General features: G+C 41.1%; 1 protein-coding gene across 1 annotated transcript in view; it reads right to left on the minus strand.

Moving 5' to 3' along the window:
• The window catches only part of Rad54l (RAD54 like), a 33,310-nt gene that overhangs the window by 501 nt on the left and 14,376 nt on the right, over positions 1-18,433 (minus strand). The window contains exons 9-17 of the mRNA XM_046468429.2: positions 13,484-13,634; positions 8,925-9,051; positions 7,678-7,752; positions 7,227-7,357; positions 6,554-6,664; positions 6,162-6,285; positions 5,719-5,797; positions 5,029-5,208; positions 1-164 (exon numbers count right to left, since the gene is read on the minus strand). Of these exons, the coding sequence (XP_046324385.1) occupies positions 1-164; positions 5,029-5,208; positions 5,719-5,797; positions 6,162-6,285; positions 6,554-6,664; positions 7,227-7,357; positions 7,678-7,752; positions 8,925-9,051; positions 13,484-13,634 (1,142 nt within the window). The remainder of the gene's footprint in view (positions 165-5,028; positions 5,209-5,718; positions 5,798-6,161; positions 6,286-6,553; positions 6,665-7,226; positions 7,358-7,677; positions 7,753-8,924; positions 9,052-13,483; positions 13,635-18,433) is intronic.

The raw sequence follows: 18,433 nt of genomic DNA on the forward strand, positions 1-18,433 counted from the left end.
CTGTCATGTGTATCACTGAGGCTAGCCTCATCCAGGGTAAAGAGCTCCTTCAACTCGCCCAGAGAGAAGTGCCGCTCTACATCCTGTTCTTCATCCACTACACAGCTGCTCAGTGCCTTCTTGTGGCTCTGCCGCTGGAAGATCTTCTCCTCAATGGTTCCTGCCTGGGAGAACAGAGTGCAAGGGATATAGGGCTCAGTCATCGCCATACAGAGGGAGCAGGGAAACTCAAAAGAGTTGAAACTAGGGCCACTCAAAAGAAGGAGAGGGGAATGAAAAGTACAAATCCTGGAGTAGCCTCTTTGCTTAGCTGGGTCCCACTTTCCCAGTCTTACCCTTTTTTTTTTTTTTTTTTTTTTTGGTGGTACTCGGAATTGAACCCAGGGGCACTCTACCACTGAGCTACATCCCTAGCTCTATTACTTGTTATTTTAACAGAGGCTCTCACTAAGCAGCCCAAGCTTCCTGCCCCCAGACTCTCAGGTCACTGGGGTTATAGGTGTGCACCATGCACCCAGCTCTAGGCTATCTCCTAGAAACCTGACTTGTGTACATTTATTCACCCAGGTTACTTTCTCTACCAGTACAGGATCTCAGGGCCTGGCTAAATCCCTTTAGGTTGACAGCAGCTTTAGATCTTTACACCAAGCCAGACTCATTTATTCAATAATTATGGTTTGAGTATCTATTTCATGTCAGGCTTTGCATTAACAAGACACAAAGAATCAAATATGATCCCTATCCTTGAATTAGGACTAGTGGAAAAGAGAGACATATGAGCTAAATCTTGAAAATGAATAGACAGTTTGCAAGTGTAGAGAGAAGCAAAAGCATTTATTTGTACCATAGGAACAAAGGCATAAACCAGGCCTAGTGTAAGATTATGAAGGGTTCAGTTACTTAAGAGACTGAGGTGGGAAGATCATTTGGGCCAAGGAGTTTGAGGACAGCTTTGACAACATAGTGAGGTCCTGTCTCAAAACAAAAATTTAATTTGGGCTGACTAGAAGATTGTGAAGAGTAATAATAACGGGCTGGGAAATTCAGCAGAAGCCATATTAGAAAACCTTGGATACTAAAATGAAGGGATTGGCTTTTTTTTTTTTTTTGATTGAACCCAGAGGTGCTTTACCACTAAGCCACATCCCCAGTACTTTTTGAGACAGGGTCTTACTAAGTTGCTGAGGCTGGGCTCAAATTTGCAATCCTCTTGCTTTAGCTTCCCAAGTTGCTAGCATGCACCACCGCAACCACCTTGGCATTGTCTTAAATGAAAAACAAATTTATAATTTTTAAAAAATTTATTCTAGAAGCAGTATGTGAAGAATGGGTCAGGATGGGACAAAAGGTGACTATGACCTTAGCAGAAGACAAAGAGGAAATTGAGAAGTCAATAACTGGTAGGAGCCCAGCTGCCTTTAAGACAGAAAAATAGTTCCATAAGATGATTTCCAGGCTTGAATAATGAGAATATTAAATGATAAAATTCAGAAAAGTAGGACTGGGGTTGTGGAGCACTTGCCTTGCACGTGTGAGGCACTGGGTTCGATCCTCAGCACCACATAAAAACAAAACAAAATAAAGGTATTGTATCCATCTACAACTAAAAAAACAATTTTCTAAATTCAGAAGAGTAATGAGTTTAGTCATAAAGTACTCATAAGTGGACAGTTGTGGGGTGTAGCTCAATGGTACAGCACTTGCCTAGTATACAGAAGGCCTGGATTCAATTCCCAGCACTACCAAAAAAAAAGTGGGGTGGGGGGATTCAAGTGGAAATGTAGATTTAATAATAGAAATATGGGTCTGAAGCTCAGGTAAGAGATCTGGGTTAAGGTTTACCAATCTAATGAGTATATAACTGGAGAGGATAAGAGAATCAGAGTGGAGTTTCCAAGACAAGAAAAGAAAATGGGGTGAGGTAGAACCCAGGACATTCCATGTGCTAGGCAAGTGATCAACTGAGCTACTTCACAGCACCTCTCGAGGGAATTTTAGAAAGGCTTAGTGACAAGAATCACAAGGAAAAAAACTCAAAAGAGTGCCCTATGTAGGGCTGGGGATGTGGCTTGGTGCTTACCTTGCATGTGCAATCTCTGGGTTCAATCCCTACCACCAGGGGAAAAAAATAAAGAGTCCCCTATTTTGGCAATTAGGAAGCTTGTAGTACATTTGAAGGCAGGTATAAGAAGTCTGATGACCAAGATGATGAGAGGTGAAGAAGTTCATTTAATGCTTTGGAAATGTTTGAAGTAAACAAATGGAAAGCACTCCAGAATTGTGGTTAAAATAAGACAGAGGGAGCCAGGCATGGTGACACATGCACACCTGTAATCCCAATGGTTTGGGAGGCTGAGTCAGGAGGATCACAAGTTTAAGGCCAGACTTAGCAACTTCGTGAGGCCGTAAGCAATGTAGCAAGATACTATCTCAAAAAGGGGCTGAGGATAGTGGGGATATGATTCAGTGGTTATGCGTCCAGGTATTCAATTCCCAGTATCAAAAAAAAAAAAAAAATTGAAAATTTGTTTTTAAAAAAGGTAGGAGCTGGGCTGGGGTTGTAGCTCAGCAGTAGAGCGCTTGCCTAGCATATATATGCGAGGCCCTGGGTTGGGTCCTCAGTACTACATAAAAATAAATAAATAAAAAAGATATTATGTCCAACTACAACTAAAAAAAATATTAAAAATAAGCCATTTAAAAAAAAGTGGGAGCTTTCTGGAGAGAGCCTGCCTGTAATCCTAGTGGTGGTGCTTGCCTATAATCCCAGTGGCTAGGGAGGCTGAGGCAGGAAGATAATAATGAGTTCAAAGCCAGCCTCAGCAATGGTGAGGTGCCAAGCAACTCAGTGAGACCTGTCTCTAAATAAAATACAAAACAGGGCTGGGGATGTGGCTCAGTGGCCAAGTGCCCCTGAGCTCAATCCCCAGTACCAAAAGGGTTAAAAAAAAAAAAAAAAAAAATGAGGGAGCTAGCTGGACTCAGTGGCACATACCTGTAAGAGGCAGGAGGTTCCAAGTTTGAGGTCAGCCCCAGCAACTTAACAAGGCCCAAAGCAACTTAGTGAAACCCTGTGTCAAGGGGCTGAGGCTGTGGCTCAGTGGCAGAGCACTTGTGTAAGGCACTGGGTTCAATCCTTAGCACCACATACAAAAATAAAGGCATGCTGCCCATCTACAACTACAAAAAAATTTTAAAAAAATAAAAAAAAAGAAACCCTGTGTCAAAATAAAAATTAAAAAGGACGGGGTGTAGCTCCATGGTAAAGCACCACTGGGTGCAATTCCCCCAAAAATGGCAACTATTTGAGCATGTTTATAGGCTTTGGGGGGAAAAAAATTGAACAACTAAGAACTGAGCATGATGGCACAGGCCTATAATCCCAGTGACTCAGGAGGATTCCAAATTAGAGGCCAGCCTGGATAACTTAGTAAGACCTTGTTTCAAAATAAAAAATAATAATAATAATAAAAAGCACCCCTGGGTTCAATCCCCAACACCAACCAAAAAAAAAAAAAAAAGGAAAGAAGGAAGGAAAGGATGAGAAGAAGGGTTTAACAGCAGCAGAGCTAGAAGGGTGAATTCCAAAGAAGAAGGGAATCTTTCTCTGGCATAGGAAGGGAAATACCAGGTATAGAGATTTATAGAAAAGAGGTAAACGAATTCATGCCTAGTAGTTTACGTTCTCTCTGTAAAGATAGCCCTCTCTACAGAAAGAGACAGGTAGGGAAGTGGTAAAGGCTTGAAATGGTCATTGAAAGAAATAAAATGGCTCAGCCAAAAAGGATAACATGAATTTTTTTAATATTTATTTTTTAGTTTTCGGTGGACACAACATCTTTGTTTGTATGTGGTGCTGAGGATCGAACCCGGGCTGCATGCATGCCAGGCGAGCGTGCTACCGCTTGAGCCACATCCTCAGCCCAAGATAACATGAATTTATGATAGTACCAACCTGTAAATGCAAAATATAGTTGAGGTGGAAGCTGAGAATAGCTAAAATGATCCAAGTGAAATGAATATTGGGAAGGGTAGCTGATAGGACACACAGGAATAGGCTGAATAAAAAAAGGGAAGCCAAGCCAAACTGACTGGGAGTGGACATGAGAGGTTCTCTTACTGTATTATAAGGAAGGAAAAGCTGGAAGGTCAGGAGGTGAAAGTAGGATGAGAGTAATTAAGGCCTTAGGAGAAATTAGATGAGGGGGAGTTGAGTCATTAGAGATGAAGTCAAAGAAACATGAATGCCAGAATGCTGGAAAACTGCATAGTCCTCAAAGTTGGACAGGATGATTGCTAGATTTGGGAAAGAAACAAAGACAACTAATATTCAAAATCATTGCTAAATTAGGAACATAGCAAAGGTTAGATGACTGTAGCAAGGAAGAAAAGACTACCCTTTGTCAAATCAGACAACATGAGCTGCAAAAGAGGAACTATGGGACAGACTCAAGGTGGTAACTGAAAATGCCATAACAGCTTCTTAACCCAAGGGACATGAGGGAATGAGAAGACTTAGAAGGCAAACAACACAATAGGAATTGGCTATGAAAGAAAATAGATGCCCTGCACAAAGGATGTTCTGAACAAGCATCCAAAAAGCGTAATAAGAACCACTTAGAAGCCAGGTATGGTGGCACACATCTGTAATCCTCATGACTAGGGAGGCTGAGGCAGGAGGATCACAAGTTTGAAGACACTCTGAGCAACTTAGCAAGACCCTAAGCAACTTAGATCCTGTCTCAAAAAAGTTTAAAAAAGGGTTAGGGATGTGGCTCAGTAGTAAAGCACCCCTGGGTTCAATCCCCAACACCAAAAGAAAAAAAAAAGGCGAGGGGGTGGGGGGGGGGGGGTTGGATAGAGAGAGGGGAAAGGAGAACAGGAATACAGGGCTCAAGGCTAGGCCTATAGAATAGCACTGATAGAAGTGTCTATTTCAAAGAGGGACAATAAGAAACAATTTAAAATGGGTTTTGAAGATTTTGTTCCATGATCCACCCCCACAGTGACCACCATCACCATTCTTACAGACAGCAGGCGATAAATATAGCAGGTCTTCTTTTGACCATCACGCCAGACCCTGGCCATGGCTTGTTCATCATTGGCTGGATTCCAGTCAGGGTCAAACATGATCAGCCGGTTAGCCCCAATGAGATTGAGGCCACAGCCTCCAGCTTTGCTGCTCAGCATGAAGACAAAATCAGGGCTCTGGAAAAAAAGAAAGCAGGGGAGCAAGAATCTCTTATAGCCTAAACTGGGATCCTCCTCATCCCAGCCACTCTCATGCTACTTCTACTCATACTCAGTTGTGATAACCCATACTTTGCCTGCCAACTAGCCAATTTCCCAGTCTACAAAACCAGTTTCCAGCGCAGAAATGACCAACAAGCCTAACCCTCACCCCCATATCCCGCCCCCAAACAAAACCCAAAACATAAAAACTTGATGTAGTCAGGCATGGTGGCACACACCTGTAGTTCCAGCAACTCAGGAGTCTGAGGCAGGAGGATCACAAATCCAAAGACAGCCTCAGCAATTTAGAGATACCCTGTTGCAAAATTTTAAAAAAAGGCTGGAGATATGGCTCGGTGATTTAGCAATCTTGGGTTCAATACCCAGTACCAAAAAAGAAAAAAGAGCCCATTTACATCTTCTCTATCAAGTGTTAATTCTGATGTTACTGCACTGGTGGTGTGGGGGCAGGGGCTATGCATTTACCGATGGACAGTTGAAGCGCTCCACAACCTTGGCTCGCTTCTTAATGGACATTGTGCCATCCAGGCGGACATACAAGTACCTGAAGAGAGATCCAAAGATCAAAACCAAGAGGAAAGGAGGGCCCCCTTTGGAGCCATGGCCCTTGAAGGGTCCACCAAACCATGCGTGAGGCTGCTCATGTCATAGCTTTTTGGTATTCCCAAAGAGAAGGGCAGGGAGCTAAGGGTCAGGACTCTGACCTGTGGGAATACCTGAAGGACCAGTGGGGGGATTCTGCTTAGACATGGAGCTAGAGCCATTACAACAATAAGAAAAGAGATATATTCATGGAAGTCCTTCATGTACCAACATCTTGAACCATACCCACCAATCAGAATACCTAATTTTTCTAGAAGGTGGTGAGGAAGCACATCCCTTGCCAGCCTGTTTAGGATCCTCCTTACCTTCGAACCCGACAGAGCTTCTCAAAGAGATCCAATGTCTGGGTATAATTGGATACCAGCACTACTTTGTCACTGCTGCGGCTTCGTGTCACTGCCAGAATATAATCGAGGACCAGCATCTTACCTGGAATAAACAGCAACCATCAGTCCCCCCACTGGCCATCCCAATGGACCAAGATTCTTGCTTTTTTTTTTTTTTTTTAATTTTTTATGGTGCTAGGGATCAAACCCAGGGACTTGTGCATGCTAGGCAAGCACTCTACCACTGAGCTACATTCCCAGCCCATATTCTTTATCCTGCCTTGAGACAGGATGGCTCCAGCAAAGATAATTTCCCACTCTCCTTCCACTGCTCTTCCTGGAAAGGTACATATACTGGCAGAAAAGCTTACCTGACAGCTGTGGCTCTAGAGCCTTGGAGCTATAACCAGGGGGGAAGATGTCCAAGGCACCCTCAAAACCATCCTCCTCTTCCACACACTTATCATATATGAGAGCTGGATCTGAAAAACCAACAAAAAAAAAACTCCACACCACAATACAGCTACTTTGCTTTCTGAAGTTTCTACTTAAGAGCTCACTAGAATGCCCTTTAAATGCCCAACCTAGGAGGCCTTTTTCAGCAGCACTCACTCAGTCTCCACCTCCCAGTTCCAACAGGGTGCAGCCAGTAAAATCTGGGACCATGGATGAATAATTTCGCTCCCTAGTGTGTTCTCCCAACAAGAAGGGAGCTATACCAGAGCTCTCTAAGACATGGAGCTTTATCATTTTTCCGAATGCCTAACATTTTATATGAACATGTGTGTGCAAGTGCTCACACAGTCTTGTACAACAAGAATCAAGCATTAGCTGGGCACAGAATAAGCTATATTTTCCAAAGCAATGGGTCTAGCTTATTAGAGTCCACAATGAGGGTTCATGCCTTGGGGAGGTTTGGAATCACAAGTGCTATAGGCTGCTATGGGGTCTCTAGACAATTTTACAGAAAAGTTACTGGACTATCTATGGGAGCCTCTCTCCATTGCTCACTATACAGAAGATCAGGGCAAGGGCTCAACTCACGATTACAAAGCTTCTTCAGAGTGGTGATAGAAGAAAGGGAAGACACACTCATCTTGCCCCCACGCAACTCTTCTGCTGGCTTGGCCTGTCTCAGAAACCTCTTGTATAACTCAGTCTGAAGGGGTGTCAGCCTAAATAAAAAGGCAACTGGGTCAGTAGCAAAAAAGTGGACCAGCCAGGAGCATTGATACACTCCTATAATCAGAGGCTTGGGAGACTGAGACAGGAGGATCTCAAGTTCAAGGCCAGTCTCAGCAACTTAGCAAGGCACTAAGCAACAATCTGTCTTAAAATAAAACATAAAAAGGGCTGAGAATGTAGCTCAGTGGTGAAGTGCCTCAGGGTTTGATTCTACATTTCTGTCCCCTAAGGATATCTTCAGACCCAGCCCTGCTTCAGAAGCTAAACTTTCATTTTCACTCACGCTACAACCTTCAGTTGATTTCAGTACCTGCAACAAACCACTTGCTCAATCTTTACAGGCAGATATTTAGAAAGGATATCAGAGGTCCTCCGTATCAGGCACCTAGTAAAAACAGTAAAAAAAGACAAAAGGCTTGTAAAAACAACCATGCTGGAATAAAAGCTACCATCCAGAGGACCAAGACTGACTCTTTTTTTTTTTTTCTTTTTTTTAAAGAGTGAGAGAGAGAGAGAGAGAGAGAGAGAGAGAGAGAGAGAAAATTTTTTAATATTTATTTTTTAGTTCTCGGCGGACACAACATCTTTGTTTGTATGTGGTGCTGAGGATCGAACCCGGGCCACACGCATGCCAGGTGAGCACGCTACCGCTTGAGCCACATCCCCAGCCCCAAGACTGACTCTTTTAAAGTAGTATACAATGCCAAGGACCCATCGGCCCTTTGGTAAAGATATCTCTATCAGGGTCTCAGTCATGGGAACAGAGACCTTCCAAATAGCCAACCTTACAGTAACAACTCTCTCTTCCCATTAACAGGTTGGCTTCTCTCAAGAAAAGGCTGAGGTCTTCCATTGAGCCTAGGGCTCTCTCAGGGAAAGCAAACTTCAAACCAAGTCTTTAGGGGGGTTTCTGTCCGAATTTGCCTACATGTCTGCCAAGCTTATGATAGCTCAGGGTAGACCATGGAGGATAGGGAGGCACCTAAGAACACTCTGATTCTCCTCCCTACTATCTAAAATTAGTAAGCAGATGTAACCAGGGCATTAGGAAAAGCAGAAAGACTATTTAACCCCATCAATTGTGCATACCTACAACAGAGGAGCCAGAATGCACCTGCCTGCACAGAATGTGGACACATGGAATAAGACGACCTCTTAGCTTGGGAGCTGCCTTTGAGGAATAGGTAACCTTCAGATCTACTCCTAAATATCAAAGAACAACTACGGAGCCTGGGAAGAGAAAGCTTCTGATATACTAATAATATACCAGGGGATATTTCGTTCAGGAAGTCCAGCTACATCAGAGAAGATTTTCATCAGTGGATTAGTAAACAGACTAAAACCAGACTATAGATACTATAGATTCTGGGCTAAAGAGAAAATAGAAACTTGAACTGCAAAACTCCATCATTTATTCAGTAGTCATAGTCATGGCACAGATCCCACCCCTTCCCTAGAATCACAGCCTTTGAGGGCTCTAATCAGACCAGGTCCCCAAAAGGGTTGGCCTCAGATGGCATGAGAAGCAATTCGGATGACCTCGCTTGGGGTTGTTACCTATTCACAATGCTGATAAGCTCTCTCAGTCGCTCCTCCCCTAGCTGCTTGTCTGCTTCACTTGCAGCTGCATCTCGACTCTTCAAAATTGGCATCTCAAAATGTTTCTTGAATTCATGGGCAGTCCCTAACACATGAGAAAAGAGAAAATTAAAGTACATGTGAAGGGCTGGGGTTGTGGCTCAGTGGTAAAGCGCTTGCCGAATATGTGTGGGGTACTGGGTTTGATTCTTAGCACCACATATAAATAAATAAATAAATAAATAAATATCCATTGACAACTAAAAATATTTTTTAAAAAGTACATGTGATAAAATGATTTTCCCACTGCCAGCAGCAACAAACCACATTATCACAGACCAGCCAAAGCTGAACAAAATATAGGCAATTTCTATTTAATGAATAAGAGATCCCAAAGCAGTAAAGATTTGAAAGGCCAAACAGTGAAATAGTAAAGCCCAAATATATAATTAATTAAAGTAAGTATAAATAGACTAAGCTTTGTCCAATTAAAAGATTAGGCCCAACTCTCTTTAAAAGCATAACTAAATGTTGTTTTCAGTAGAATGAAGTAGCATATAGACTTAATGAAGTACTGATATATGCTACGAAATGGAGGAAACTTGAAAACATTATGCTAATAGAAATAAGCCAAACACAAGGCTGGGGCTGTAGCTCAGTGGTAGAGCATTTGCCTAGCACAAGTAAAGCACTAGGTTCGATCTTTAGCACCACAAATAGATAGATAGATAGATAGATAGATAGATAGATAGATAGATAGATAAAATAAAGGTATTGTGTCCATCTACACCTAAAAATATTTAATAGAAAAGAAGCCAAACACAAAAGGTCACATATGAATACATTTACATGAAATACACAGAAAGGCAAATTCAGAAACAGAAAGCAGATTGGTGGTTGCCAAGATTTGGAGGAGGGCAAATAGGAACTGTTTAATGAGTTTAAAATTTCCCTTTTGGTGATGAAAATTTATGGAACTAGATAAGGGTGGTGGTGGCACAACGATGTGAATGTACTAAATGCCACTGAACTATACAATTCACCATGGCTAATTTTTTATTATTTGAATTTCACCTCAAAAAATTTATAGAATTCAACACTCATTTGTGATTAAAAAAACAAAACAAAACAAAACAAAAAACTCCTAGGAAATTAATAATAGGGAAAAAAAGTCCTTAATCAGAAGGCAGCAAGGAAGGGAGGGAGAGGATGGAGGGAGCAAGGAAGAGAAAGAGGAAAGACACAGGCTAGCAGACAGGCTTTCTTTTTCCCCCTAGATCAGGAATGAGATTTTCTAACAGTACTTCTATCCAGCATTGTACATGTGAAGGGCTGGGGTTGTGGCTCAGTGGTAAAACACTTGCCAAATATGTGTTGGGTACTGGGTTTAATTCTTAGCACCGCATTAAAAAAAAAGAAAGAATAAAAGCTGTAATTAATGCATAAAACGGAAATGAAAAGCCAAAGAATTAGGATAAAAGACATAAATTATTATTTGCAGATGACATGATTTTGTATGTAGAGAAATCCAAAAAAAATTATGCTGGGCCAGGTGTGGGAGCACACCTATAATCCCAACTTCTTGGGAGGATGAGGCTAGAAGATTACAAGTTTAAGGCCAGCCTGCACAACTCAGTGAGATTCTTTCTCAAAATTGAACACAAAAAGGTATGGGGATATAATTAGAAGTAAAAGTAGCCCTGGGTTCAATCCCCAATATAGCTGGAAAACATACATTAAAACTCACATTAATCCAGACATATTAAGCAATAGTAATTAAAGCAGAAAAATACTAACAGAAGCAGACTAATGTAACAAAATAAAGTTCACAAATAGATTAACACAGATGGACATCTGATTTATGAAGAAGGTAGTACTGTAATGCAATGCATAAAGAACAGTCTTTTCAATGGTGCTGGGCTAACTAAATATCCTTATGGAAAAAGATTAATCTTAATTCTCACATTATATTACATATAAAAACTAATTTAAGGGGCTGGGTTGTGGCTCAGTGATAGAGCACTTGCCTAGCATATGTGGGTTCGATTCTCAGCACCACATATAAATCAATAAAGTCTATTGATGACTAAAAAAAATTAATAAACTAATTTAAGATAAATTATAGACTTTAATGTAAGGTAAAATAATAAAACATCTTCCAACACCTTTTCATAAAAAATATTCAACAAACTAGGAATAGAAGCTAACTTCCTCAATCTAATAATAGACATCTTCATTAAAACAGAGTAAATCTTGGGATATAGCAATTTCACTCCTAGGTAAACACTTAAAGAAGTGAAAATATATCCAAGTAGAAATTTGTAAATGAATGTCTATAGTAGCATTGTTTACAACAGCCAAAAGGTGGAAAGGTAGAAACAACACAAATGTCTATCAACTGATGATCAAATAAACAAAATGTTTAAAAATAGGGGGGGGGGGGGAATCAGCCATGGGTTAGGGTTGTGGCTCAGTAGTAGAGCATTTGCCTAGCATGTGTGAGGCATTGGGTTCAATTATCAGCACACCACATATAAATAAATAAAATAGAGGTCCATCAACAACTAAAAAAAAAAAAAAAAAAACATTAAAAAAAAAGTCACAAAACTTTTTTTTATAAAAAGTGTTTACTTCACAAAACAGGGATGATCTCAGGGGCAGTGATACAGGCCTATAATCCCAGTGACTAAGGAGGCTAAGGCAGGAGGATCCTAAATTCAAGGCCAACCTTGGCAACTTAATGAGATACTGCCTCAAAATACTAAATTTTTAAAAGAGGCAGAATTGTAGCTCATTGGTAGAGTACGTCTGAGGTTCAAGGCTCAGTAATGTTTTTTTAAAAAAAAGAGAGAATGGTCTCTAAATGATCAATGAACATATTGAAAGAAGTGACTTTCTTGATTAGACAAATGCAATGAGCTAGGACCCATCAGAGTAACTAAAATTTTAAAGTAATAAATATTGGTAATATTGGTGATATAAGATTGGCAAACTGGTGGGCTGGGGTTGTGGCACAGTGGTAGAGCACTTGCCTAGTATGTGTGAGGCACTGGGTTTGAGTCTCAGCACCACATATAAATAAATAAAGATCCATTGACAACTAAACAATATTAAAAAAAAAAAAAAAAGATTAGCAAACTATAACCACAGCTAGCCATTGACCATCTATTTCTATAAAGTTTCATTAAATATAGTCATGACCATTCATTTACATATTATTTATAGATGCTTCTATACTACAACAAAAGAGTTAAGTACCTATGACAGAGAAAGATGACTTATGAATCTAAAATTCTATCTAGTCAATGAAGACAAAGTTTATTGACCCCTGATGTAGACACAATGGAATTTTCATATACAACTGTTACAATCAGGAAAACTGGAGTATATAGATGAGCAGAATATACAACCTAGTGATTCCACTCTTAGGACAAAGAAATACATACTTGCCCAACAGAAATAAATACCAGGCTGAAGTACAGACATGTACAAGAATGTCCACAGCATCACTATTTAAAAGAATAAAAACCTAGAAACCACTGGGCACCATGGCGCACACCTAAAATCCCAGTGGCTCAGAGACTGAGGCAGGAGGATTGTGAGTTCAAAGCCAGCCTCAGCAAAAATGAGGCGCTAAGCAATTCAGTGAGACCCTGTATCTAAAAAAAAAAAATAGAAAATAGGGCTGGGGATGTGGCTCAGTGGCCCTTAGTTTAATCCCCAGTACATCTCCCCACCCCCACAAAAAATGGGGCAGGGGGCTGGGGATTTAGCTCACTGGTAAAATGCCCTGGATTCAATCCCCAGTATGGGGGCGGGGGAGGGGAGCAAATCTAATCCATAGTGTCAGAAAGTATTTACTTCTAGGTGAAAGAAGATAATGACTAGAATAAGGGGGCTGGTATGGTAGTAACTGATCAGGTAATGGTTACACAAATATGTTCACATTATGGCAATCTTGCTACTCAGCAATTCTCCACATAAAGGGCCTCTCCAGAGGACTGGCAAGATGGAGACGCAGTAACCTTTCCACAAATATCTATATGCAAGAATTGCCCAAATAATATTGGCCAGGGACTGGGGGGAAGGAATGATTGAAGAGTTATTATTTAAAGGCTAGAATGTCAGTTTTGTAAAATGAACAAATTCTAAAGAAGAACAGTGATGAATGTTGTAAAACAATGCAAATTTACTTAATAACACTGAACTATACATTTAAAAATGATTTTTAAAAAAAGAAGAAACTATTCAAGACAGAGTAGTTTGCTGAGGTCAAAGGTCTAATTATAAGGAAGGTAGGGTGTGAGGAGCAAAAATGCCCTATATATCATCCCTGCTGCTTTTACAGAGAAAGAAATGGCCAAAGTGGGTCTTGCTGGGTTGTCTAGCAGAGCCAAGACCTCCCAGTGGCTTTGCTGCTTCCTGACTTCCTCTAAGATTCCCTAGTCTAACTAACTAGCATTCTCTCCTTAATTTGAGTTACACTCCCAGGACAAGAAAAAGCTCCTCTCCATTATGACACAAGGCTGGATTCTTACCCAGGATGCCCGAATTAACAAAATGTACCAAGCTGAAATATTCAAGCAGATCATTCTGGATGGGGGTCCCAGAGATGAGCACCCGTCGACTGGTGTTCAAGCTATTCAGAGCCTGGTAAGTCTGATTTTCAGAGTTCTTGAGTCTGTGTCCCTGAAAGAGAATTTTCACTCAGGGTATATAATGTTGCATCCCTAAATGGTATAAAAGTCTTATGTAAACAGGAAAATAGGAGTCACAAACATGACAGGTCCTGAGACCTTGGGAACTAGGCAGAGAATAGCGCAAGAGTTGGTTCAACCACTTGCTTGGGGAAAAATATCAAACTCAAGAGAGAGACCTTTAGTTTCCAGACCAGTGCTACACCCATAAAACAAGGATTCCCTCTGTTCCCTCCCAACCCTTTCCCTACCCAATCTCCAGTCTTGGCAGCTCACCTACCCACTTTAGAGATCATGTGGCCACATTATAGATCCTTGCTTTCTGGAATTCCTCATTCCCTAACAGTCCAACAAACTCAGAATCTTCTGAGCCAAATATCTTCTGTATTAGCCTCCTGGCCTTGACTGGACCATCAGTGCTAAAGGAACTTGACTAGACTCCTTCTACCAGAATCTACATAGCTAGTATATCTAAAGAGCCTCCCTTCACATCTCTTCCCTAGCTCTCATTCTCCCTGTACCCTAGCCACACACACACTTAACTTCTATTTTAGGCCTTTTTTTTTTTTCAGTTGTCAATGGATCTTTTATTTTATTTTATTTATTTATTTAAATATTTATTTTTTAGTTGTAGTTGGACAATACCTTTATTTATTTTTAATTTTTTTTGGGGGGGTAGCTGTAGATGGATAGAATGCCTTTATTTTATTTGTTTATTTTTATGTGGTGCTGAGGATGGAACCCAGTGCCTCACGCATGCTAGGCAAGCGCTCTGCCACTGAGCTATATTCCCAGTCCACAATACCTTTATTTTATTTGTTTATTTTTATGTGATGCTGAGGATCGAACCCAGAGCCTCACATGCGCTAGGCAAGCACTCTACTGCTGAACCACAACCCCAGCCCCTATTTATTTATTTATGTGTAGCACTGAGGATTTATTTACTCATTCATTCATTCATTCCTTTATGTGCAGCACTGAGCATCAGATCCAGGGCCTCACACATGCCAGGCAAGTGCTCTATCACTAAGCCACAACTCCAAAGAAATGCATACTTGCCCAACAGAAATAAATACAGGCTCAAGTATGGATGGGCTGTCCCTTTGTGCCTCATTGACTTCTACCAGAATCTACATAGCTAGTATATCTAAAGAGCCACTTCTAGAAAATGATAAAGAAACCGACTACCTTCCCTTCTTCTCCAAGAAACATATGGGCAAGATCAGGTCTGTGCCTTTTCTTTCTTTTTTTTTTTTTAAAGAGAGAGTGCGAGAGATAGAGGTAGAGAGAGAGAATTTTTTAATATTTATTTTTTAGTATTTGGCGGACACAACATCTTTGTTTGCATGTGGTGCTGAGGATCGAACCCGGGCCGCACGCACGCCAGGCGAGCGCGCTACCACTTGAGCCACATCCCCAGCCCGGGGTCTGTGCCTTTTCTATGTTCAGCTCCCACTCCATGCTAAGCAAATCACACATAACTCAATGACTAGTGAAAAAATGCACAAACACCTCTGGTCATCCTTTGACAATGCAATTGAATGTACATCCTCCACTGATTCCCAATTATAGGGTCAAGTCCAAGATCTTTAGGCTCATTAGTTCAACATTCAAAGCCCTAATTATTAATTAGGCTCCAGCTAAATTCTTTGACAATCTCCACAACTTGTCATAGTCCAGGAAGACTTGCCTCCTCAGCACACCCTTGCTGTATTTCCCTAGATCTTTGTCAATGCCACTTCTCTGCCTAGAGCTTTCCCCAAAAGACACATTCCTCAAATGTCAACTCCTATGCAAAGCCTTCTTCAATGACCCAAGACTACTGGTTTCTCCCATCTTTGTGTTCCTATGGAACTATATACACATTGACGCTACTATTTAGTGAAACTTTTAATGTGCCAGGCACTGTCTTTAAGAACTTTACCTATATTTTCTCTTTTGGAGGCACTGGGAATTGAACCTAAGGGCACTTTACCACTGAGCTATATTCCCAGTCCTTTTTAATTTTTTATTTTGAGACAGGGTCTTTTTTTTTTTTTAATATTTTAAGTTGTAGATGAACATACAATCTTTGTTTATTAATTTATTTTTTATATGGTGCTGAGGATCAAACCAGTGCCTCACACATGCTAGGCAAGCACTCTGCCACTCAGCTACAGCCCTAGCCCCTTGAGACAGGACCTTGCTAAGTTGCTTAGAGCCTTGCTAGATTGCAGTTCCTCCTGCTTCAGCCTCCCAAATTGCTGGGGTTATAGGCAGGCACTACAATGCCCAGTTTGATTCTTCTTTTCTAAAAGCAAAAAATTTACCTAGATTAAATATTACCACTTCTATCTCTTTGAAATATGACTCCTATTAAGTATCATCCATGTATTTTATGTGTTTCCCCAGCATCTTTAACCTGGCTGGCTCTGTGTGAGTAAAGTAAATGGATCTGAATGAGGCACAAAGGGACAGCCCATCCATACCTGAGCCAAGCTTTTGATTGATTCCATGGCTTCTGACTGAGGATCAGGATTCTTTTTTTTTTTTTTTTTTTTTTTTTTAACAAAAAAAGAACCAAGTATACTAGAGAAGTGTCAGCTAGAAGGAAGCCACTGTGCACATTGGGAACATGAAAGCATGGGATATCAACCCTTCCCTTTCCAGGGTCTAAAAGGAAAAACTGTCTCCTGGAACAAGATGACCATTTTTTAGGACTTTGGCTTCCTTAAGTATCTGATAATTTGACAAAAGCGGACAAAAAGGTAAATGAATAAGGACTGCAGTGTGGCAAGAGGAAATATGGTCTCTTGTACTCTGCAGACAGCTCTTAAAACAGGACAGAGTGATGAAGAAAGAGAACAATAAAGAATGGAAAAAAAATGGGCTGGGGTTATTACAACGATTGCCTAGCATGTGTGAAGCACTAGATTTGATCCTCAGCACCACATAAAATTAAATAAACAAAATAAAGTTATTGTGTCCATCTACAACTAAAAAAAAAAAGAATAGAAAAAATTAAGATGAGCCAGGTATAGTGTCACACAACTATAATCCCAGTGACTCAGGAGACTGAGGCAGAAGTTCGAGGCCAGCCTCAGCAACTTAATGGAACCTGCCTTAAAAGCAAAAAATTAAAAAGGGCTTGGGAGGTAGCTTGGTGGTGAAGATCCCACTCAGTTCAATTCTCAGTACTGGGGGGAAAAAAAAAATCAAAATGATTCCAAGTCTCAAGGACTCAATAGTTCAATACCCTTCTCTTCCACAATGCCGTGGCCTGGACCAGGTTCCTGGCATAGTCCCCTCCATTGTTTTTTTGGTACTAGCTATTGAACTCTGGTGGAGCTTTGCTGTTAAGCTACATTCCCAGCGCCCCCGCCCCCTTTTTTTGAGACAGGGTCTGGCTAAGTTGCTTAGGGCCTCACTAATTACTCAGACTAGTCTTGAACTTGCAATACTCCTGCCTCAACTTCCTAAGTTGCTGGGGTTACAGGCATGTATCATAGCATCTGGCAACCCCCCTCCATTATCATGAAACAGATGCCAGGACCCAAGCAGAGGGCAGTCACATGCATACCCTCAAGCTCCTAAACCCTTTACCACTCCCTAGAGAACAGTCCATTAGGGTATCAGCAATTTGCAGACAATGACTGACTTTTCCTAAATTCAAAGGCCCAGGTAGGAAATAGTTCACAATTTGCAAGCACAATATCCAAAAGTAAGTTTTTGTCCTCTGTCCCATCCCTACACTCCTCAGATACTAGGCTGTTCTAGAAGCCCCAGAGCCCAGCCAAGCATGCCAATCAGATAGCAGGTGGGGCCAAGTCTTTCAACCAACTCTCTACTAGTGTCCCAGAAATATGAAAAGGACTCTAGTCCTTAAGGTACAAACAGAGCAGCAGCTCCCCATAAGGTACAAACAGAGCAGCAGCCTCAGGGTAGCCAAGTTCACTAGAGTCCAGGAAGGCTCTCTAAAGTAAAAGTACCAGGCTGGAGATGTGGCTGAAGCGGTAGCGCGCTCGCCTGGCATGCGTGCGGCCTGGGTTCGATTCTCAGCACCACATACAAACAAAGATGTTGTGTCCACCGAAAAACTAAAAAATAAATATTAAAATTCTCTCTCTTTAAAAAAATAAATAAATAAAGTAAAAGTACCCAGCCACCCTCACTATTTTCTGAATACTAGCATCTTTACCACAATTCCTGCATACTATAATAATCCTATGAGGCCAGGTGCAGTGGCGCACACCTATGATCCCAGCTAAAGCCTTAAGCAACCTGTCTCAAAAAAAAAAAAAAGTAAAAGGCCTGGGGATATGGATCAGTGGTTAAGCATCATCCCTGGGTTCAATCCCCAATACCAATAATAATAATAATTCTATGAGACAGGTACTATCACCCCATTTTCTTGATGCAGAAACAAAGGCTCAGGTAGTTAAGTAAAAAATCCATAGTCACACTACTGAGAAGTGGCAAAGCAAGGATATAAATAAATATCTCTGACTCTAGATCTTATTATCTGAAACACTGTGCCATGTCTCTCTACCAATCCAAACCCCTCCCCTACCCCCCATCGTTCAAGGTTCTTCTTTGGTCTAGGAATACTGTCTAGAAACAACAAAACCAATCGGCCCATAGCAACTCACTCCCCTTAGAGTTCTGAGCACTGTTTAATCTCTTTGGCAGATTGGTGTTACAAGCTCTACTTCTCCCTTATCTTCTCCAAGACAGCTTCATCTGTCCTCAGCACTCTAAGTGATTAGTGAAGCTCTGAGATGGTGGCAGTACTCAGGTTAGGAGACTTTCGTG

Source organism: Marmota monax, unplaced genomic scaffold, assembly GCF_021218885.2.
Source record: "Marmota monax isolate L192 unplaced genomic scaffold, Marmota_monax_Labrador192_F-V1.1 WCK01_AAM20220418_F8-fsc00008, whole genome shotgun sequence".
Lineage (NCBI taxonomy): Eukaryota > Metazoa > Chordata > Mammalia > Rodentia > Sciuridae > Marmota > Marmota monax.